Source organism: Ursus maritimus, unplaced genomic scaffold (genome assembly GCF_017311325.1).
Source record: "Ursus maritimus isolate PB19 unplaced genomic scaffold, ASM1731132v1 scaffold_14, whole genome shotgun sequence".
In the NCBI taxonomy this organism is placed as follows: domain Eukaryota; kingdom Metazoa; phylum Chordata; class Mammalia; order Carnivora; family Ursidae; genus Ursus; species Ursus maritimus.
Genome location: NW_024423786.1, coordinates 32,938,174 through 32,962,259, shown reverse-complemented (window position 1 = coordinate 32,962,259; position 24,086 = coordinate 32,938,174). Strand labels below are relative to the sequence as shown.

The 24,086-nt window shown below is 46.7% G+C and overlaps 1 protein-coding gene across 2 annotated transcripts in view; it reads right to left on the bottom strand.

Moving 5' to 3' along the window:
* The window catches only part of IL17RD (interleukin 17 receptor D), a 67,130-nt gene extending 47,153 nt beyond the window's left edge, over positions 1-19,977 (bottom strand). For both annotated transcript variants that reach the window (XM_040628657.1, XM_040628658.1), the window contains exon 1: positions 19,754-19,977. In XM_040628657.1, coding sequence (XP_040484591.1) covers positions 19,754-19,879 — 126 coding nt within the window. In that variant the 5' untranslated portion in view covers positions 19,880-19,977. The remainder of the gene's footprint in view (positions 1-19,753) is intronic.
* Between the last annotated feature and the right edge of the window lie 4,109 nt (positions 19,978-24,086).

The following is a 24,086-nucleotide window of genomic DNA, read 5'->3' as shown; positions in this document are numbered from 1 at the left end:
GATCTTGCAAGCACAAAAGAATGGTCACTGTGCCCATCGTTCCTCTGGCAGAGCACCACAAACCACAGGCCACAGAAAAGGAACCATCATTCATGGGGTGTTGGCAAAGGTTCGGGGAAGGTGTTCACCACCAAGCTTTCTCTGGGTGAGGGTACTTAGGGGGACAAGCTGCATGCACCATGCACATCTCAGACCTTCCCAGGGAGGATGAAGACACTGTTTGCTCTGCTCCTGTTGCAGATGGTTTAAAACCACCCAGTCCCCGGGCTCAGTAGGTTAAGCATCTGCCTTCCGCTCAGGTCAGGATCTTGGGGTCCTGGGATCGGACCCTGCATTTGGCTCCCTGCTCAGGGCAGTGAGTCTGTTTCTCCCTCTGCCTCTGCCTCTGCCCCTCTGCCTGCTCGTGCTCTCTTTCTCTCTCTCTCTAATAAATATCTTAAAAATAAAACAAAACAAAAAAACACTTCGTCCCTTCCCAGAGCAACCTGTCATCACTCCTATCTAAGCTCAGGACTTTAGAGGATGTGGCCCCTGAGAGAGGACTCTTTATCCCGTCAGCCTTCTTAGTACGCACAAGCCACAGGCCCTGCTGGTCTCTGAATGGGGGACCTCTTCCCCAGCCTCTCACGGTCCCTTACTCGTCTGGCCTGTGTCACAGTCCCCTCTGCAGGTGCCAGTCTTCTGGACAGCCAGTTGGGCATTCCTGTCTCCTCTCCTGCACATTAGAGGACACCAGTGCGAGCCTTCACCGTATCTTCTGAAAGCACTCCCTGCCTTTATCTTCTCTCTCTACCCACCCATATATTGTAAGTCCAGGTCCTCTCCTCTGTGGAGGGTGGCCCAGACTCACCTATGTGGAGAAGAAGGGGCCGCTTTTATGGAGCTCTTCCAGAAATGTTCTTGGAGTATCCAAGGGACCCTCACCTGGGACCCACTAAAGCAACACCAAGTCAACCTGGGCAGATGACAATCACTAGGATGACAGTTCCGGGACCCCAAGTGAAACCCAGGGGACAGCAACCCCTGGGTGAGGAGCTAGGGTGTCTATGTGTCACAAATTCTAACCTCTTTAGTGCTCTTAATAAGACAGCCTGGTGCAAATGGGGGTGCAAGGGAAACAACAACAAAAAAAGTTAATCTCTCAGCTCTGCAATTACTCACATGCAGATTATCTGCCAAATAAACTATTTCTTATCAATTCTTATCTGCAGCTGCCTTTCCCCTGCCCCCGCTACTACCTAGCACTTACCACAAATCCTCTCCTTCCCCGACAGTCACTGACAGAGTGGTCTAGGCCTCTAGGACTGTCAACACCCCGATGTAATTCAGAGCTTATGGGGAGTCTGAGGCAGTGCCCTTGTTTATGGATTCAGTGATTGATTAGGCCCTAAAAGCTCCTGGCCCAGAAGACTAAATGGGTTGAAATCAATCATTAACGGTAGTGTAATGTTAAAAAACAAGTGATGCAAAGGGGCCTCTGGCCATGTGAACAAGCCGGACAAGTGCACGGGAAATGCAGAGGGTGAAAGCAGACGGACACCCCTTGGGCACCTCTGATAAAGCCCACAGGCAAACTGACAATGACCAAGCAGAGCTGATGTGGCACATTTTGTAAAAAATAAAGTCATCTGTGTGTGAATTTTCTTCTTCTTCTTCTTTTTTTGTTTGCCGCTCTTTTTTTTTAAAGTTTTTATTTAAATTCCAGTTAGTTAACATACAGTGGAGTGTCATGTTAGTTTCATGTGTACGATAGAATGATTCAACCCTTCATACAACGCCTGGGGCTCATCACAAGTGCCCTATGTCAGAATTTTTTAAAAATTCAAAACCTATGTGAAAGACAATTAGTTCATGTTATTAGAGAAAGATCGGCAACCATGGCCACAGGGGTGGTGTCTTTTTCTCTAGAGAGATCAAAAGCAGACACCAGGCTGCGAACGAGGCAGGAGTCCAGGTGGAAACCAAAGTAACCAAGCTCAGTAAGGAGATAGAATGGGTAGGATAGAGAAACTACTCCCTCTGAATGAAAGGTTCACGTTATCTCAATAGAAATAACCGTCTGATCCTTAAGAGTTCTAGTCTGACTGTCCTATTTTACAGGGAAGTAAACAGAGTCAGCAGGGTCACGTGCCCTTCCAAATCATACTCAGCTGGCCTGGGATGCCCTCATCTTGCAGGTCACACTGACGTAAATGGGACAGTCTAACAGTGGCTTCTAGCCCAAGATCAGAATTTGTGAGAACTCCAGTAAAACAGGATTAATTTATATATTTTTTTATGAGGAAATGTGTGATCGATCCAAAATTGACCTTGGAAAATATATAAATGAAGAAAAGATTTACTAGCCAAATTACTGATACAAATAGAATTTCCACCATAATACTTAAATTCAACTATTTTCATACTATGCTATTAAGTCCAAAAGAATCAATACTCTTATTTTAAAACCCTCATTTATTTACTGAAACATCTTCCCTAATACTCTCTACTAAGCAACATCTCATCCATACCTCACTTTAAAACTAACAGACTTAAACGCAATACAACTTACTCAGAAGGTCAATCAAGTGGAAAGATTCAGTCCTTCTCTAATAAATGCAGAATAAGACAAGTATAAGGTACAACCAAAATAACAAAGAATAAATAAGGATTACAAATGTCAATATGTCCTAGGATGTGGAAAAATGGGCTCACTTATTCCTCTGATAACAGACTAGCACCAATGACTAAGCACTTGCTATGTGGCCAGGTGCAAAGCAAAATGTTTTAAAGACAGTATCTTATTTAAGTCTCAAAACAATCCTGGAGGATAAACTCTTATGAACCCATTTTACAGATGAAGAAATTTACCCGAGGTCATAGTAAATGAGAGCAGACAGGAGAGCTGGGATTTGAAGACCAAATTTGCCCTCTTCCCAAAACACAATTCTTCATCATTACATAGAGCGAACTGGCAAACAAACACGCAGTAAGACCTACAAAACTTTTGCCACAGTAAGCCCATTTGGGGGAATATGTGCCAAGCCAACAAACCAAAATGGCAAAGGGGGCAGGCAGGAAACCAATCTGCATGAAGATATTCAAGCAGCTTTATAACAGCAATATGTTGGAAACAGCCCAAATGCTTCATCAATGGGCCTTAAGGGCCAAGAAAGGGGGTATACAAAACATGAAAATATTATATGGCCAGTAAAAGTGGCATGTCTGTGAACTATGTCAATACATAGAAATATCTCTAGAAAACAAATTTAACTAATTCGAAGGGATACATGCACACAATGTTTATAGCAGCATTAACAATAGCCAAATTATGGAAACAGCCCAAATGTCCATCGACTAATGAATGGATAAAGATGATGTGTTGTGTGTGTGTGTGTGTGCGCGCGCACGTGTGTGTGTGTGTGTGATGGAATATTACTCAGCCATCAAAAAGAATGAAATCTTGCCATTTGCAAAGACATGGATGGAGCTAGAGTATAATGCTAAGTGAAATAAGTCAGAAAAAGACAAAATACCGTATGATTTCACTCACGTGGAATTTAGGAAAACAATCAAACATGGTGGGGGGGCGAGGCAAACCAAGAAATAGACTCTTAGCGATAGACAACTGATGGTTATCAGAGAGGAGGTGGGTGGGGGGATGGGTGAAATAGGTGATGGGGATGAAGGAGGGTACTGGTCATGATGAGCACTGGGTGATCACTAAATTTTACACCTGAAACTAAAAACAAGAAAACAAATTGAAGCAAAAAAAATAACCATAAAAAATAAATTCAGAGATTACAACCCTGTAGCAAGATGCACGTGTGTGTTCAAGAGTGGAAGAACCACATTTAATGTTCATTAAGCAGCCCCACCCCTTTCTTTTGCATTAGCTTGAAGTTACCAATTCGTAAAGGCAACACAAGGAAACCCTGCTTCAAGATGCTATGATTCAGAATGTCCTCCTCTTCTAGATCCAAAGAAGTGAAGTTTTCATACAAAAATAAAGGAATAGCTCCACTAATTTTTAAGCCCCTCGCCCTCCGTGGTTTAGGCACTTTTTTTTTTAATCAAAGTACAGTTGACACACTAGGCATTCCTATTTTCAAATCAGATTAACAAAACCTCCTGAGTTATAAGCCCATACTTCATCAAATTTGTTAGCCATTTAGTACATTTATTTAAAACCTAATCTGTCTACAAATTGGAACATTATTTCTGTCACCATTTGGTTTGCACTAATAAGAGGCCACTCTCAGAATCTTGCTCTTTGATAACACATTTGAATATGTAACACTATTTAAGATAACATGGGCCACAAAGGAGGGAAGTTTAAGAGTGTCTGAACATAAGTCAATATGCAGGTTTATGGGGCGTCTGGGTGGCTCAGTCGTTAAGCGTCTGCCTTCGGCTCAGGGCGTGATCCTGGGGTCCTGGGATCGAGCCCCGCATTGCACTCCCTGCTCTGCTTGGAGCCTGCTTCTTCCTCTCCCACTCCCCCTCCTTCTGTTCCCTCTCTTGCTGCGTCTCTTTCTGTCCAACAAATAAATAAAATCTTAAAAAAAAATGCAGGTTTATGCTCCAAATGCAGATTTATAGACTCTATTCCCTGAAAAGGAGCAGGATATGCCCACAAGGGTTCTTCATCACACTCTCTCGGGGTTGGCCGGGAGGCTCAGCACACCCCCAGCCAGGCCACAGATACTTGCTGACACATCGCTCCCTCGGGCCCTCCAATGGCTTCCTGTATAACTGATCATCTCAGGGGAACAGAGGCACAATTAAAGAGCGTCCAAACTAACTGCTGCATCTTTCAAGAACAAGTTTGGGAAGTCCTGGGAGGAACTAGGCCCAGGTCGGTGCTATCTGATCTGCACTAGAGAAAGAAAAGCAGATTCCTCCGTTCAGCAAGAGTGGCCTCTGTCTGGGCAGATCCCACATCAGTCTTCATTGCAAGGTTCCTTTTCTCTGTCCTTACCAACCTACACATCCTGTCCACGTTCCTGTTTTGCCCTACACTTGGAATGACTTACTCTCGTCCCTCAAACATAAAGAACCACTGGGCTCCATGTATAACTGGCACAGAGCCAAAGCCCCCCAGTATGGTAAGGTCTGCCTCTAATAGCAAGCTGTTCAACATGGTAGCCTCCAGTCATGTGTAGTTATTTAAATGTAATTTGAGTAAAATTTAAAATTCAGTTCCTCAGTTACACTAGCCACATTTCAAGGGCTCAGTAGCCACAAGTGGTTAATAGTTCCTGAACAGCACAGTGCAGAGAAGAACATGTCCATCATCACAGAAAGTTCTACTAGATAGCACTGAGCCGAGAGGTTTCAGCACCTACCCACCTGCCTCTGCAATTCCAGGTGACATTCTCTCACAGCTGGACAATCTTCCCAGCTGTCACCAGGCACCATCTGTCACCTCATCTGACCCCAAGATGACAGCTCAGTTTCACCTGGGCAGCATTTTTTTTAAGACACAGTAAAACGAACACTTCCATGAGTTTATACATGTATCAATGTCTACATTTGTGTATCCACTACCACAATCAGCATACAAAACAGTTCCACCATCTCCCCAAAATTCCCTTGTACTGCCCCCCTTTGTAGTCAAACCCTGCAACTACCCCAAAAATCCTGGCAACCACTGATCTGGCAACTTTCTAAAAAAAACTCAGATTCCTGGCCTTCCCCTGGAAATCTCACTTAAGCAGGTCTGGGAGGAGGCCTGGAATCCACATACCCCTCCCCCCTCAACAGCTGCCATGTTCCTCAGGTGATTCTGATATGCAGCCAGGTTTGGGAACTTCTGGGGGTAAATGCCGAATCCTAGTTTAATTTAATTATCTGCAAAGTGCTCTCTGGTATCTAGGCTTGCTCTCTTCCCACCCCCATTAGCTGCTCTGCTGCACATGGCAGACGTCCATCGCAGGGTGGGTGATCGGAAGGCTGGGCAGGCTCGGCTGCTGGGGGCACGGGTAGGGTAAGAACTCTGTGACTCTGGTTTCTGGCACAGAGAGGCCTCTCTGAATCATGTGGCCTGCCATCCTAATCCCTTCCTGGCTCTTTGTGCCATGGAATCCTCATCTGGCAAAAAAGGAACCACATCAGAAATAATTGCCTACTTCCAAGGCTCACTGGGAAGTGATGATTTAGAGAATACTTTCAAAGGCACTGAGCAGCCAGGATGAAAGGTACCCCCCCCCCCGCCCCCCGTGCTGGATACAACATCACCATGCAGGGCTGCCTGTGGATGGAACTCTCCTCACCCTGTTTACCTGATGGATGTGGGATATCAGGACTCAAAGTACAATAACATTGCAGCCATTAAATAAATAAATAAATAAATAAATAAATAAATAAATAAATAAATAAATAAATAAATAAATAAATAAAATGTGTTTCCCTCCTAAATGCATGATCCCAAGGGCAAGGTACCAAATTCCATTTTTAAGGGGGAATTCGAAAGAGCCAACATCATCTCAGAAAACCTTGCCTCTGCTCAGAAAGTAAACAATTACAAAGAGGGTCAACGCTTGAGTTTAGCCATTCTTTCCAGCTTCTTCAGCTCTGCTGAGGATTCCTGGAAAACACTTTGAAAAGTTTAAGATGATCAAAGGAAAAGTATGGCCAACACAAGAAATGCTATCATGTAACATCACGTGTTTATTTAGCCCCACCAAGCCAAAGAGAGAAGACTGTTTGAAAGGGAGAGAATGCCTGCTTAATCAACTAAAAATGCATTCATTACTATGCTATTCACCGTGGCTTTCCTGAAATCAGACACTTTTGCCCCTAGACCATAAGATTGAAGCGATTTGAAATGAAAATATTTCCTGTCCACTGCTTGCCAGTTTCTAGCCCCAGAGTGATATAACAGATGACATCCAGTACAATAAATGCTTTTATTAACCATAAATTTGAGACTGCTTTAGGGATTTGAAGTGTTGGGTTTCATGCTGAAAAAATGTAATGTTATCCACAGACCATCAGTGAGTAACAAAAACAGAGGGACAGGTTATGCTACTTTGATCAAATTATGGCAAAAAAAAAATCATCTTTTGCATTTAAAATAGTAGTTGCATTCAGGGCATATCTTCAAGGAGCACCACAATAGTTTAATCATATGTCTTGGAGAGTTTAATGGAAATTCCTCCTGAATGCAGATTTCTAGAACCAACAGCTTCTGTTAAACAGAAAGGAAGTTGAAAAGTGTTATGAGGCTAAGTTAGCTGAGAAATTCAAATGCTAAAATGGGACCCCTAAATCTGGGTCTGTCAACCTCAGCACTATTGACACTTTGGGCCAGATAAGTCTTTACTGGGGAGGGCTGGCTTACGCATTTCAGGGTGTTTGGCAGTATCCCTGGCCCCTACCCACAAAACGCCAGTAGCAAACCCCTTCCCAGTTGTGACAACCAAAAATGTCTCCAGGGATTCCACAAATCACCCCCAATTGAGAACTATTGCTCTGAATCAAATTCTAGGCCTGCTTAGCAAATGCTGCCTGATTTCTCTTTCTCCAAAGACCATGTCAGAGCCCGAGGAGTCTCGCAGCCGCAGCTCTCAGCCCCAGGGCCTCCCTCTGCACAGAAATGGGGAGCCCCAAGTGATTTCTGAAAATCAAAAGCACTCTGCACCTCCTCTCCCACCGAAACCGCACAGCCATGGAAACGAGAACTCTCTCCCCCTCGACCAGAGCAAACCAGCCTAAGCAAAGGCAACCCGCCACCACCCCACCACCCCCCAGGCACACCCGGGCCAGGCCTTTGTGTCCGGCACATTCCAGCAGAGGAGCCGGCTGCTGGGCTGGGCTGGGCTGCCCCACATCCCTGCCAGCCTCCAGACTGCTGCTTTCTGGCCTTTCACTGTCAGGCCAAGGAGGGGACCAGGGACCCAGTGCCAGAAAAGAAAATGAGAAGCAAAGGTGAACCTCTGCAGCCCATTCTCTGCATGCTGAATGTCCCACTATTACATCTCGGCATGACATTTCACGGCCAGCAGGGGAGGGGGCCCAGCCCTGAAAGCTGAACAAATGCCGGGCGCAGAGGCCCGCCTGTGCCCTCCCTGTCTCCCCGCACTTATGAATAAAAGATGGACGGTTTGTCTCGGCCATTTTCCTGGTACCCTGTAAGAATAACAGCGGGCTGCTTTCTGACATTTTATCTTAACTCTGAAAAATAATCCATATGCACTTCACAGGTCTTTAACTGTACCTGCCCTTACATCGGGGGTAAGGACAAAGGAGAGAAAAGCCACGTAATTAGGTAGAAGACAGGAATTCAGGTTAAGCTAACGCAACTGTCTGTCTGGAAGGGACTCTAATAAAATAATTTAGGCAACAGGCAATCACAGAACCAAAAGGCTGGCAACTGACTTCGAGGACATGTTTTGAGTGAAGTGGCCTTTCCTGGAAATAAAGTTCAATGTTTTCTTAGCACAAAGGAAAGTAATGACTGAATTTTGGTGTGAGGATGCATTCAACCGGAAACCTGCCTGGGCCAAATAGAGGTTTTAATAGGAACTCGTTCCCAGTCGTGGAGGGCGACACCTAAGAGGCCTTGCTACAGGCTCATGTGAATAGCAAAAACCTTATACATTCTTGAGACACCACAGTCCTAATGTTGAGAGCACAACTGATTTCAAATAGTCTTTAAGGGAAGAGGATATATACAGCCTAGCACACATGACACCCTGTGCTTTGGATTCTCAGTAAAGTAAAAGGGAAGCCTTCATGTAAAGCATCTCCTTTTTAAATAAGACAACACAAGACTGAACTGGATGAAACCACTGGAAAGGTCTCCATGTGCAACAGTTTCAAGTAGAAAAACCAAATTTTGCTCAGCGCTGAAACTGTATTCATATTTGTTACCTACTGATACCTAACACACAACGTCACAATATCATCTTTGGAGGGATCTGGCCAAAATATTAACCCTTGTTGTGAGGAAACGAGCAGAAATCTAGATTGTGGGACCGTCTACACCACAAGTGACCCTGAATCTTCAGAATGTGTATTTATAAAGGACCAAAGAAATGGGTGGAAGGACTGTCCTCATTTAAAGGAGACCAAAGAGACAGGATGTCTCTGTAGAAGTGATCTATTTAAAGAGCACCTGGGTGGCTCAGTCGGTTAAATGTCTGCTTTGGCTCAGGTCATGATCTCAGGGTCCTGGGATGGAGCCCCGCATCGGGCTCCCTGCTCAGCAGGGAGTCAGCTTCTCCCTCTCCCTCTGCAGCTCCTTCTGCTGTTCCCCTGCTTGAGCTCGCTCTCTCTCAAATAAATAAATAAAATCTTAAAAAAAAAGAAAGTGATCTATTTAAGAATGATCCTTGTCTGAATCCTGGAACGTGATTCAGAAAGAAATCACGAAGTACTGCAGGACAACTGAGGTGGGCAGGGCAAGCAATTGGTGACTCCCAGCAAAGGGGAAACAGGTGCTCATTTTACAGTGCTTTCAACTTTTCTATAGGCTTGAAAATTTTCAGAATCCAAAATATGGGCAAGAAAGTATAGTAAAGATAAGCCCAGGTACCAGGGACCAGCCACCTGTTGGGCTGGTGGGGGGCAGGGTGTGCTACGCAGCAATAATTTCACCTCCCTGTTTAGTTTCAGAAAATATATGCCCAAAATATTATTAGTGTTTTTTAAAGGAAAATTACATAAGTCTTAATACAGCATAGGTCTAGAATAAAAATAAGATGTAAAAAACATAATAATATGACATTATTCACCTAACTGGGCAAGGGGGTTGGGAATGTGCACACAGCAGACATTTAAGACATTCGTGTTTCTGATTTTAAAAAGTCATAGGTCCTTGAAAAGCCGCTTCACGCCTTTCCCTAAAACTCTTCTCCTGCAATTTATCATTCTCTTTCTCATGTCAGAAAGCCTACTAATTTAAAAACTTTTTAGAACAGCTCTTTAAAACCCCCCTGCCTTCCGCCCAAAGTCTCCCCCCATTATCCACCCTCATCTTTCTTTAATGAGATAAAAGCAATAATTACACTAGTCTTGACCAACTCGAAACTATGCACTTAAAAAAAACAAAAAAACAAAAAAAACACATGTGACCCTTTAAGTAAAAGGAAGAAAGCTCAGTAAATGGGAAATGTGCTCAAGTGTAAAGATGTGGGGGTAGAATTTCTGTCTCTTGAGGACTTCAAAACCCAGGGAGGAGAACAATGAGAGAGGCAGTGTGTCCAAAGCAGCCTTAGGAGGGACCTGGGTGACTGTCACCTTGGGCAAGTCAGACACTGGGAACCCACGGCTCCCACCGCCCTGAAGCAGCCTTTGGACAGCACAACCAGATGTTGCATTTTCTCTGCTTAATTTCGGTAAAACTCCATGACCTCTTTCTCAAATTAAAAAGGCAATGCTATTTTTTTTTAAACCACAGGAGCTATCTTTAGTGAAGCCTTCTAAGGATTTCATTAATTCATAGCCAGCCAACCAGGACCTTTCCCACAGTCTTCCACAAAAAAGCCCGGGAAGTCACTGACTGCTTGGCTGGATCTGAATATGAGCAGAGGTAAGATCAGAAATATCTAGTTCCTCCCACAGGGAGGCAAGCCATGGAAATCAAAGCCGGGCAAAAACTCATTACTACAGCTGGCCAGCAAACCCACAGCCCTGGAAAGAAGGCAGAGAGCATTTTTGATTCTGGATGGACCATCTAGTGACTTCAGAAAACGGAACGTGCTCACAACCAGAGGGGATGAAACAAAACGAGACATTTCATCAAGTCCAAAACCAGGAAGCACAGTTAGCACTGGATAGTAACTTTGTACATTTTTTTTATCCACGGTGCAGCGTAAATTGCACAGTCCAGACAGCTCCTCTTGAAGCAACCAACACTTTACAAGGTGCGGTCCCCATCCAATCCCGGCCCGATCACCACCTCAGTCATCCCCTGGACCATCCTGCAGCCCGGCAGTTTACTGGTGCCAGTAATCCATGATGTGACGAGGTGGAACATATTTTATGCTAACTCGGAGCACCTAATGCCACGTGATGCACGAATGTCAAGAAAATGTAAGAAACCACAGGACTTCAGAGGATATGTGTATGACAGCTGCTCACCTTCCAGGTCACCTCAGCAGAGAGAACCCCTGAGATCATCCGTATGTGCCACCATCATTCTCATCACTGACTGTGATTTCCTGCAGGGCACTTGGTCATTCAAGGAACATTCAGGGAGAACCTACTATATGCCCACCCCTGATCTCCTGATGCAGCAGGAAACAAAATAGATACGGGCTCTGGCCTCAGGCCGTGGACACTGCAGTGGGGGAAACAGACGAGAGATAGACAAGAAAACACCATGGGTGTCTCACGGTGAAAAGGTCTGTGGAGAAAAACAAAGTGAGGTAAAGAGGGCAGGTTGCTATTTCAAACAGGGTGGTCATGTTGCTATTACATCGTCCAACTTGTCTCCATGTTTAATTGAAGCTCCAGAAATCAGGCCCAGCACAGAGAAAGCACCAAATTCACACTGAATGGAGAAATGGCCACTGAGGGTCACTCTTATCAAACGATTCATCTGCTGGAGAGACCCGTCAAGCCTCATGCTTCGTGACAGGTGCACGCAGACAAAATTCAAGGCCTACCTACAACCCAACCTACATCCTCGGCCTTCTGTCCCCACCCCGTGCAAAGAACCACCCTCCCTCAGCTTTGCCACTTCATTCTTTGTGTCACACTTTTCTTTCAAAGGATCCCTCCACCTCCTGGTTCCACCTACAGAGGGGAGCCGCCTTCTTCGGCCATTCAACCCCTTCTTCTAAGCTTCCTCTGAACCATCCGAGTTAAGTTTCTTCTTCATAAACGAATCAAGTTTCCTCTTCTTCAATCATCACTGCAAAAGGCTGGATGCATTCTCACTAAATCTGGAGGCATGATGGGGTGGGTCTGACTTTACTGCATGCAGGCTTTCTGGCACAGGTGAAATTCACATGGGGAGGCCAGGAGAGGGGGAGCACGATGTGGAGAAGCCTCATAGAGAAAGGTGAGCCTCCTCCAAAGCAGGGGAAACTAAGGCAGACCAGGAAGCCAGAATTACTGGGAACCAGTGGGGACAAGGGCTAAAAAGCCAGCTTTCCAAAGGTGTCAAGCAGCACCTCAGGCACTGGTACATCATTACGCTGCTTCTCACACTGGCAACTGCATAGGCAGAATGTTCTAGTTTGAGGAGCAGCAGGAATGTGGTTCGTGTTTCTCTGGAAGGAGTGGGGAGGTGTAGAGAGAGGACAGAGAGTTCCTTGTACCTTGGAATCCTTCCTGCACCTCCCTGACTCTGGGCCTTTTTCTTGCAGCCCCAGCTGGGTGGGGAGCCACTGCAGACAGGGGAGAGGGCCTGGTCCTACCGTCTTTGTCTTTTCCCTGGAAAGTAAACTACAAAACCACACCAAGACTTGACACAGTGTCACTGCCCAAAAAACCGTGTCTTACGTCCTCACTCCAGACTAGTCTTCTCGAACTTCAGATCTTGAGCAGTCACAATAAATCCTGACCATGTGAGTGCCTGTGCCCCACCCAGAGCCAACGTGCCCACTCCAGAGAAAGGCAGCGACAAACTGTCACTCAGCAGGGCTCACACTTGTTAGTGCTGACTGCTTGTGCATCGGTCTGGATTACATTGCATTTCCCTCTGGTAAAACGGGGGCCATTTCAGGAGAGGAGAAACCAGAAATCACCTGGACAGAATAAAATCACAAAGAGTTTTTAAACCATATGGCCTGTCTCAGGAAAATGCACTTCTTCGTTCCAAGGAAACCCTCCCTCTACCCCATCTCAGAACAGAAGTCTGGGGCCGCAGCCAGCATATTTTAAAGGGTTACCATTCAATGGGGGGGGGGGGGTTGGGGGGAGGGGTGTCATTCTACAAAACTGACAAAACAGAACACTTGGAAAAACTCCTAGTTTTTAAGGAAATAAAATTTTTAAATCTAAAAAGATTATATTTAAAGCCTAATCCTTCATGATTTCAAAAGGATTCATCTGAAGTATTCATTTAATGTGTGAAATGTAAATATCCATCCAAACATTTAATTAATGCTATCAATTTCCATTCCCTTTCAAAGTTGCCGCTTCAATTTTATAGGACATTCCTGATAAGTTCAAGCAACCTTCCCTACAATGTAGCAATTTTAATGAAAAACCCTCGTGATTAATGTTCAGTTTTGGAATGAAGTAACATACAATGAAATTACAATTTATTAAATGTCCAACAATACTTGCTATCTACTGCCCTTTCAACTCTAAAGGTACTAGCTTTATGTAAATAAGACATTTTACCATTAGGTTCACTATAAATCCAATGCTTCTTAAAAGTGCACAGTTTTTGAAATGGAGGTCGTTTCCATTCATGCTATTAAATCAGACAATTTATAGGCCAACTTCCGTTTTAGAAGAGAATTACATGCGTGTTCACATCACATCTTTATTTTGTCATCCACCCAGTGATTTGCTGAGGACAGCTGGTACCTATTAAGTCCCCCCTTTAAATGTTGTAGCCTTAATTAGCTACATCCACCTTCCCCCAACATTTCCAAACAAGGAACCAAAGCAAAGGGAAGCCCTTTTTATCACAGATGCTTTGAACAATGAAGTTGTAAATGTTAAAATACTAGTCTCCATTAGAAACCAGCTAGTTATTCCTTTTTTAGGCCCCATCACAAAAACAGGGTACACACAGGGTTTAAATGTTTGGTGTTTGTTACTTAGGTAATTTTTAGTTTCACGCCTGGCTGTTGTTAATTAAACTTTCCCAATTACTGCTTGGGAAAGGGTGAGGGACAGTCTCCCCAGAGATATTCTCGGTTTTATTTAGGCTGCACACTTCTTACTTGGGATTTCTGAGCCCATAAAACCAGCAGACAGAATCTGCAAGGAGAGAATAAGCCTGTTATGGTTTTCTATGAATAGATATCACGCTCTTCCCAGATAATAAAGACTTTCCAACTCACACGATGAAAAATCCACTTGATTGCAGGACTTTAACCTGCCAGTGTAGACAGAACACACTGATTTGGTTATAATGTCGACTTCCCTTCTTAAAAAATTTTAAAGAAGTAATCTATGATGCACTCAGGACTTCAAGTGTGAATTACATCTACCTGCTAAATTTTGAGCAAGATAACGAGCCATCTCTAGGATTTCCCCCCTTAGATTTGGTTTATTCTTAGAGATTTGCCAGCTTTAATTTGCAGTAAGACGATCTGTTTCAATAGGATGTGCTCTCTCCTGGGCTTGTGTCTTTTCAATCAGCCAGTGGCCCTGCCGGGTTTAGAGTGGCAGAGAGGAAGTGGCCTGTGGTTAAACAGAGGAAATTCCAAGGCATTTTAATAGAGCAAATAGTCTCTTTACTTCCCACAGGGAAGAGCTTCAAAGGGCCCCGGGCCCTGGAGAAGACAATGTGTTGTGGGGCCATCAGTCACCTAATCGTGTGTCAGGACCATTCAGAATGTCCCAGCAGCCAAGACAAACACTGCCCGGGAGGACATTGCCTCCCACCGGACGAGCAAGTCAAGCCACTGGGAGACGGGGCCTGTGGCACCAGCACAGACAGGCCCCCTGAGATTGCAGAGGGCAGGGGACCTCCAAATTTGGGGGAGATATGAGACATAAAAGGTCTCAGCTGGCAGGGCAGAGTGCAAGAGAAAGGTCTCCTCCAAGGGCACTGTCTCCCCACCCCAGGCTATCAAGCTTCTAGGGGTACCTGAGCCCCCAGCCTCAGCCCCACACTCTTACAAATGGGGGGGGGGGCAAGCCTCCAGAAGCCTAAAAGCCCATCCATCAGAGGCAGACACAAGAGGCAGTGAGAAACGAAAAGGTACAATTAATTGCTGATGGGGTGGCCTCAGCAGCAGCAGACATCTGCTGGGCATGGTATGTGAAAAAGCTCAGGGACCAATGAGGGGAAAAGAGGGTCTAAAAGCTTAAACACACACACATTTTAGGCCAAATGAAGCATGAAAAATACTCAACTTAAAATAAAGACTTACAAAAGCATTAGCAGTTCTTTCCTTTGTAGGGACACTGGTAAGGTTTGAACTGCGGAGAATATGATTTGGATCCTTCCCTGCTCTTTCCTGAGACTGTTTTCCAGACAAGCCCAGCTGTTCTGGGGAGGAACCCATGGAAGCGTCAGGGTCGCCTTTACTCCTGGCCTCCCCTTCAACCCCAGGCTAAAGTCATCCTCCCAAATCAGGGTGCCCTGCCCAGCTGGCTCCCTTGGATCCCCCTCAGCCAGCCTGACCCCTTTCACTGTTCAGGGCTCTGACAAAGTCTTCACTTCCTTTCTAAATACAGGGAAGTAATTTAAAGTCAAACTCTGATTTTAAATGCTTAGAGTGTGGTTTCTCTCCCCCTTCTCTGGCCTGGGGGAAGTCCTGTCTCCTAAAGCAATGGCTCTCATCACTGAGAGAGCATCAGAGGAATTTGTTAAAATGCCAGTTGCTGAACCCCCATCTCACTCCCATTCTGGTCGCATTAGCCTTGAATCTGCATTTTAACGAGCTCCCAAGACAATCCTGATACTGGAAGCCCCTAGACTTTACTTTGAGAAATTGTGTTCAGAGGGAAAGGGTCCACAGACGGTACTTTCTTGCTGGTCTCATTCACCCAGCTGTATCCCCTTGTTAATACAACTAGCACAATGCCCCAGGCACTGCAGGGGCTTCAGTGAGATGGATGGGGGAGGGGAGAGAAGGGAGGGCTGTTCAAGAGAGATGGACCCGGGCCAGAAGGATTCCCAATTAATACGGCAAAACAGGCTGGAGGAAAGCACCACGGTTCTTATAAAAATGTCTCTCTGAAAAATGTGTCAACCAGGGCTGAGTCACTTTTTAACCAAGAATTCTGTAAGAGACACGAGAGCATGTATAACATGGAAGACATGGCCACAAGACAGGCAAACCAGATGCAGGCTAGGGAGCCATAAGCTGCAAGTGAATGAAAACGCATCCAATTCAGAATCAAATAAACATGCCTGGGCCCACAGCCAAGGAGAGTTCTTGGATTGGACTTTTATCAGGACCTAAATTTCAACCAGCTGGAACTTCTTCTTTTCCAAGTACCACCCTATTCCTTCCTACCTTTTGAGATGAAGTATTTGCCTTAAATGGGAAACTTGCACTTCATTGTAAAGACGATGCCAGCATTCTGGCTTCCTGAATTCCTGAAGGAGCAGGCTTTTTTTGCAGGGTAGACATTTGTTTCAGAGATAAAAGACCAGAGAAGCTGAACCCCGTTTAGGGAGGAAGGCGTTTCTTGTTCTGTCCTTCTCCACTGCAGGAAACGCCACAAAATAAAAACCTGTGGGAGCCGATGCCTAATTCTTTGTTCCATCAGTGTATTTCGGACAAACAGCAAGATGACGGAAAAAAACCTCAGTGCAATTTATAGAGGGGAAAAAACCTCAGCGCAGTTGATAGAAAGTTACCCATCACAAACAACCATCCCACTATCAAGAAGCAACAGTTGAGATCCAGTGTAAATGAGGATGCCAGCTTTAGAAATTGTTATTTCTTTGGGAAAACTGTATTTATTACTCCAAGAGCAACTTTACCTGGCAAGGGCCCTAAGAGATTTTTGTTTTTAAGTAGTCAAGGAAGTGTGCCCACAACTCATTTCTAAAACACTGAGCTGTGTTCAAGATGGTATCGGCCCCTTAATTGCCCCACTAATAATAGGAAGGTTGTGAAATCTGACCACTTAAACCAGGCCAGCTCCTCAGAGAGCCTCCCCAAAGGGTGTGTTAGAAAAGCTGCTGAAGGTTAGCTGGCTGCAGTCACCTTGCAAGTCCTGGGAAAACACACACTGCTGCAGGGGCAAGAGTTCCTGGAACAAATGCTCCCTGGAGATCAAGGGGGTCATTTGCTCAGTTCCTCCGCAGCACCCAAATCCTGCAGGGCTCACGTCTCCACCCTGCTGTCCCCCTCTCAGGTTCCATGTGACCAAGACCCACGGGAAGGCGTCTCCTGTTTGAGTCACACATAATCAACCCTTCTTTCATGTCTGCATGGCCCCAACTAGACTGTAAGCAACCTCAGAACTGAGACCAACATCTATGAGCTGACTACCCACCACCTGGTAGGGGACTCTGACATGAATCAAAGGCCCAAATCACTGTACACCAGCACTCACTGGCCAGTCCTCTGACAGAGCAACATTTGGAAGACCCAATGTAGGGAGGTGTGGGCAGGGAAGGCCTCCTGCAGGAAGTGCTGCTGGAGCAGAGAAGGGAGGCTGAGGTGTAAAGAAAAGGAACACAGACAGGAACAGCATGTGCAAAAGCCTGCTGTGGAGTGGACACCAGTGCTCTCATCTCTCCACCCACTTACTAAAATCATTACCTAATACAGGATTTAGTAGGAAGGCTACAGGGTCTAATTGGGCTCAGTCAAGATTTACAGGCTCTGAGGCCACCAAGATGAGGTTAAGTGCCTGGCTAAAGAAAACTGTCCTAAGACATAGTTGTGAGCAAATATTAACAGCGTAGTGTGGTGAGAACTAAAGCGCAAGGACCTGCGTGAGAAGGCAAAGCAAAGGGAATGGCATTCAGGGAGGGCTTCCTGGAGGTGGTATCACCTGAGCTGAGTCTTAGGAAAAGCACAAGGTTCTCAGGGGAAGGAAAAGGCATCATAGGAGCAGAGAAAGCATGCCTCAACAGCACAGAGGGCACCAAAGTTAGGGACAGGCTGGAAAGGTAGGTACGCAAGGCAGGTGGGCAAGAGGGGTTGGGGATGGCTCCATCAGATGCACCAAAAAGAAGTCCAGGAGGGAAGGAGCCATGCAGCAGGTTGGGAAGAATGTAGAATCTGGGAGATGGCCCAGAGGCTTCCATGCTCATTCAAAGAAGGGACCCAAGGAGAGAATTAGTTAGACCAAGGTAAAAGCTGTTGAGAAGGTCACCCCCAACTAGGAGTTGTGGTGGGAGAAAAGAGGTCAGCCTGAGTGTGAGGCTTCTGGGGCAGGGGCCATCATTAATTCGGAGTAGGGGTGCACAGTCAGGGGAAATGAACACATTCCCACAGGCATAGAGAACAAAACCATCAGCTTGGCTCCTTTGGGCCACTATTATACCTGAAGCATTAAAACTTCACAAGCTTTGTGAACTGATACGTGAAGCCACCTGCAGAAAAATAGCAACTTGGACCGATCCACCTTTGCTGTCATATGTAAACTCAGAATAAAATGCATGTGATGCTCTTTATTCAAAAGCCAAAACATCCACTTAGATCCAAAAAGTTTAGCAAGATTAATAAGTCAATAGGAGATAGCCTTAAGGTAAACTTTTTGATCTAAAAACTGGGAAAAACTTGGTATCTTAAAAAATAGTAATTGTGGTATTTTACTAAAATGGGACAGGGTAAGAAAATGTGATGTTTTACTCCAACAGGAATAGTTATATTCACTATGGGATTGGTGGTGGGAGGGTGTGTTCTAGCTCTCTATAGTGCGGCTATTAGGTTTGAAGATAACCCAGCTGCCTGGCTCATACCTGGTTTTCTGCACTGTGTTTCTCTGAATGTGGGACAAGGGAGCTGAAAGCACCAGCCTGCGACTCTAAAAGGGTGCCAGGTCCTAGGCCTTGACTGTGCTGAGGCCATTCAGAACATCCCAGAAGAGGTGAGTCAACCTTATTCCAAGTAAAGGACCCAATTCTCAGCGCAACAGTGCTGGGATAACTAGGAAATCCCCATTTATTCCCATTTTTCAGGTGGAGAAACTGGAGCCCAGGAGCAGAGCCAAGGTCACGTCCGTGGCTGCTTGAGTGCAAAGCCCTCACAAAGCCCTCCACAAGTCTAAAGGCCTTGAATGCTCTGACGCCTGGCCACCCTCCCGCTTGGGTGGGAGGTGCGCGGCAGACAGATGCAGTCTCCGGGTCCTGGGGCCGCCCAAGCCCAGGAACCCTGGTGGGGACTGGGGACCGCAGCATCCCCGCGCACACCGCCCCCCCTCCACCCTACGCCCCACCACCCGGACAGCATCAAAGTGCTCGTTTACTGAGAGAAGGCTCCAAACACAAGGCTAAGTCTGTGCACCTCTCCAGTCTCCTCTGGAGCATCTGACCGAGGTGACAAACTCATGCCTGCCTTTGGCCTAGAAAAATACCGGCAAGTCAAGCTGGGGCCAGGGAGAGGGGGTGTAGGTCATCCGCGAGACCATTTGCCAGACGAAGGGCTGAACGGGGAGCAAAATTTCCCAGCAAGTCGGGAATCGGGGGTGGGGTGAAAGTGGGGTAAGACGGCCCAGCCTAGAAGGAACAATGCAGCCACGAGAGGGGGCGCATCCCTCCCCAGCGCTCCGGGTCCCCACTCCGGCAGTCCCGGGACTCTGCAGAGTTGTGGACTGGAGGAGTGGACTACAGGGCCACTCCTGCTCCAAAGCGCCCCCAGTTCGGACAGCTCTGAGCATCCCAGCTTTGGGGCGAAGGAGGTACAGGTCCGGAAACAAAGGGTGGGGCGCCCTTCTCCCGCCCGCCGCGGGACGCCCCTCTCGCCCGCCCTCTGGGAGCCGGACCCCGGCCAGTGGCCGCGCCTCATTAGCAACACAAAGCCGGGGGTCGGGCGGCCCCTTTCATCCCGGCCGGGGATGGCGGACGCGCGCCCCGGGAGGGAAGAAGGGCGGGAGCAGCGGGGATCCCAGCCCTGCCGCAGACTCCGCGTAGGGCAGGCACGTCGGCACCCGCTCGGCTGCCCGCAAGCACCTGTGCGCACCGCGCCCGCCGCGCTTTTGGGGACGAAAAGAAGTTTCTCCTTACCCTCCAGCCGCAGGTGTCCGCGCCCCGCGCTCTGCTGGAGCCGCCCGCGGCCACGGCCAGCTGCGAGCCGTTGAGGCAAGCGTTGACCGTGAAAAAGACGGAGCAGAGCTGCAGCCACGGGGCCATGGCCGTGCGCTCGCCCAGCCCTACCCTACTCTGCACCCCGACTGCCTGCCTCTGGCCAGCCCCAAGTGGGCGGTGGCGCCGGCGGCGGCGGCGGCGGAGCTGGCCGCACCACTGAGCATGCGCTGCCGGCCCGCGCCCTGCCCCTTCTCTCCGGGCCCCGCCCCCAACCCCGACTTTAGCGCTCTGGCCCCGCCCCTCCAGCCCAGCCATACGTCTTGGCCCCGCCCCGCCCTGTAACCCACCCCCTCATCCCCCCAACTATGGCCACACCCCGAATCTCCACTGAGGAACCGGGAGCTGCAGTTTTTTTTCCCTTCACCTGACAGGTCTTTTTTTTAATCCAAGGGATTTGTCCAAGTGATGCCTGCTCCCAGCGAAAAATTCAGGAAAACACAAAGAATATAATAATAATGGTTTTAAAAATAATTTAACCAACACCTACTACTTGCCAGGCCTCTTCTTGAATCTTCCCAACCGCACAGGGAAGTGTCAGTATTATTCTCCCAATTTCCGGCGCAGAAAAGTGAGGGTAATTTGGTGGTTAGAAAAAATCCTGGCTGAGACCTCCGACAAGTAACTTATTCTCTCCATATTACTGTTCCTGCCCCCTGTAAACTGGAAAAACAAAAGTATGCTGGTCTGGGGAGGATTCTACTGGTTAGCACATAGCAAGTGCTCAATAAAAGCTACATTGTATAATTAAGCTACTTGCATAAGTCATCCAGCTGGTACCCACTGAGATTCAAATCCAGATCTGACAAAAACAGTACTCTTAACCAGTACACTTGTCAGATTTACATTGTGCAATGGATAGGAAGCTGAGGCTCGGAGAAGTCAAGTAGCCAAGGTCATATGACTTCAGCACGAGCCCCTTCCCACTTTGACTTGTATCTGTGCACCTGAATCCCACCATTTCACTGTCCTCGGCCCCGCCCCTCATCTCTGCTACCCCGTCCTCCTCCTCAAAGGCTTCCTAAGAGCTGAATTGCCTCCTTCCGCTTTCGTCCCAATATACGATGCATTTCTCTCCACTTGAATTCAGAGAGATCTCCAGAAAGGTAAATCAGGTCACTGACTTCTGATTGAAAATCCTCTGCGGTGGAATTTTTTCAGCGGACCTTTATAGTAAAATCCATACTGGCCCCTCCTCCCCCCACATTCTCTCTTCCCACTCTGCCTTCACCACTTGATTGTGTGGAACTGCCCACTCAACCACATCTTGTTCTTCTTGTCTCAGTAAACCTTGGAGACTCTCTGTCCAACAAGGCATCTTCCTCTACATGACTCTCTCCTTCTAGGGTCCTTGTCTGCCAGGCCTAAGTGTGTGACAGTTCAGCTGCTGCTACCACTGGGTTCCTGTACTTTCCCTCATGACTCCACAGACCCTGGCCATACCTCGTTCTTAAACTCTCTGCAGAGGTAGAGGTGGACCCAGTTTCTCATGCTACCCCCCTGGAGAATGAAGACTCTTCTCAGTAAAGCTAACAGAAGTCCTGGAGACGGGCTCTGACAAGACCACTTTGGAACCAGGGAGCAGAGCCAGATTCATCTGAACCCCAGGGGCTGGAAGTGGAAGACAACAGTTGTCCAAAGAACACTGGCCTTGTTGCCAGAGAAAGCGAGATGGATACTGGGTTCACCAAACAACAGTGTCCACCACAAAACCGAGATGCTAAGATGTTCGTCCATGTGCACCACAGGACAGAAATGTTTTATTTTTCATCTCACTGCCGGGATATTCAGGAATTCAGCCAGACCCGGGGAGGGCAAGCACCACAACTTCCTTGGTCATCCAGAAGAACCAGGATCCACAAAAGTTGCCTGTAGAGTAGCCTTCTCTGAAAAGACCTCACTCAGCATGTTGCCCCGCTGGGAAGCTGTTGGTTCAATGCTCTGCTCCTATTCAGGCTTCCGCCCACCTCCCTGGCACTCTTGGTGCTCCTCTCTGGATCATTCCCAACTCCCATAGCAGGGGATCTTAGGGGTTTGGCTATGAATATCAGGGGTGCCAGGGGCTGAGACAAGGCCAGGACCACATGGGTGTTGATGAAACACCATGGAAACCATATGAAGCTGCCTGCTCTTTAAGCTCCTTAATCTATATGACATTCCAGCCTAGATATGGTTCATAATCTACCAACCAATCACCTGCTGAGGGACTTCTCTTATAATCAGTGATTCAAAAATATCCTCACACATTTATCTTGATGCATCCATTCAACTATTTTCTTAAGATATATTCCTAGAATCAGAATTGTTGGATTATATACACATTTAAAATCGCCAAACTTCTCAATATTACTGCATTCTAATATATATATTATATATATATTAAATTAAATAATATATTAAAATATTATATATATGATATATATTTTTTAAGTAGGATCCACACCCACCAAGGGGGTTGAACTCACAACCCTGAGATCAAGAATCACGCTCCACCAACTGAACTAGCCAGGCACCCCATCTACTGCAATTTTAATTGGCTTTTTTTTTTTTTTTTTTTTTGTGTGGGTTTTTAATGTTTTATTTTAGTTTTTTTGAGAGAGAGAGAATGAGAGAGAGCGAGCATGGGGGGGGGGAGGGTCAGAGGGAGCAGCAGACTCCCTGCTGAGCAGAGAGCTGGAAAGGGGACTCGCTGGATCCTGGGACTCCAGGATCATGACCTGAGCCGAAAGCAGTCACTTAACCAACTGAGCCACCCAGGCACCCCTTAATTGGCTTTTCTGGTTAAAAATGAGGTGGACCATGTTCTCATGTATTTAGTGGCCATTTGCATTTCTTCTTTGTTCCAGTACTGGACTCTCAGAAAAGGAACAGTTCTTAGAGTTTATGGCCAAGGGAGAGCCTTAAGGAGGGCGCTGGCAAGGAGAGCATTTCTTCTTGGGTTTTCCTCACATCACCATGTGACTGAGTGACCAGGGAAGACAGAGCAACACTCCTGTTCCCTTTCCAGTCTCCACACCCATCCACACAGCTCACTGCCCAACCTGGCAAGCGACAGCCTCTGAAAACCTGCTTCAGAGCTCAGAGTGCTCCAACCAAAGCACTACAGAGAACACAAGAAAGAAGAGACCTAAGTGTCCATTCTAAAACTTGTGAGACTCACATCCCTCAGGACCAGGGACTGAGAGGCCCTCCTATTTACCTTCTAAGGAGGTCTTAAGCATGTGTGTTGGGGTGGGGGGCTGTTGTGTTGGGGAGAGGACCACATACCTTTGATGTCAAATTTGGTCAAAGGTAATTAACTGACATTTGGCAACATTCTCCCCATTCTGGTCTTCTCCATTGATTCTTTGCCTCTCATCCCCTCTTTTTATCCTGGACCCTTCAGATTATCTGTGAAGCTGTAGGAAGTGAACCTCTGTACTGAGAGCTGAGATAAAATGAGGGGGCCAGGCCCCTACATGGCCTCCATAGACCACACCTTGCTCCAGACCCTGGCTGAGCCCAGGTGACAGGAGGATGAGGCCGTCCTCAAATACAATACATGGGCTCACCTACCACAGCCAAGACTGCCTGTGCCCCAGGCACAACTTCAGCCCCCCTCACAATCCCTGACTGATTCACCTTTCTGCCCCCAGTGCCTGGCTCTCTTCCTGGCACACATCAGTGGGCAAGAAACTGCTGCTGCCCCCATTCCTGTCTGGAATGAAGCTGGGGATTAAACAGATTAAATCACCTTTAAATAAGCTGTTGATAAAATGCAAATATACTTCCCCAATTTACGTAGAATCTAACCAGATAAGAAAAACCCTTAACACAAAGACTGGATTTTGGGGGTGGCTCAGTCCTTAAGTGTCTGCCTTCAGCTCAGGGCGTGATCCCAGCGTTCTGGGATCGAGCCCCACATCAGGTTCCTCTGCTGGGAGCCTGCTTCTTCCTCTCCCACTCCCCCTGCTTGTGTTCCCTCTCTCTCTGGCTGTCCCTCTCTCTAATAATAAATAAATAAAATCTTTAAAAAAAAAAAAAAAAAAGACTGGATTTTGTTAGGAGTCAAATTATCCCTGGAAACATAAGAACGGATAAAATGATGATGGAAATAATTTGTATCCTGAAATATTTTTTAGCAGAGAAGAGCTAAAGACCATTTTAATAAGCAGTGGTTAGAAGCAGTGGGCCAAAATTCTAATTTATTTTTGGTATTACGCTCAAGTAGTATGTTTTATATACTAATCAAGACATTAAAAGCAAAGGGTGTCCG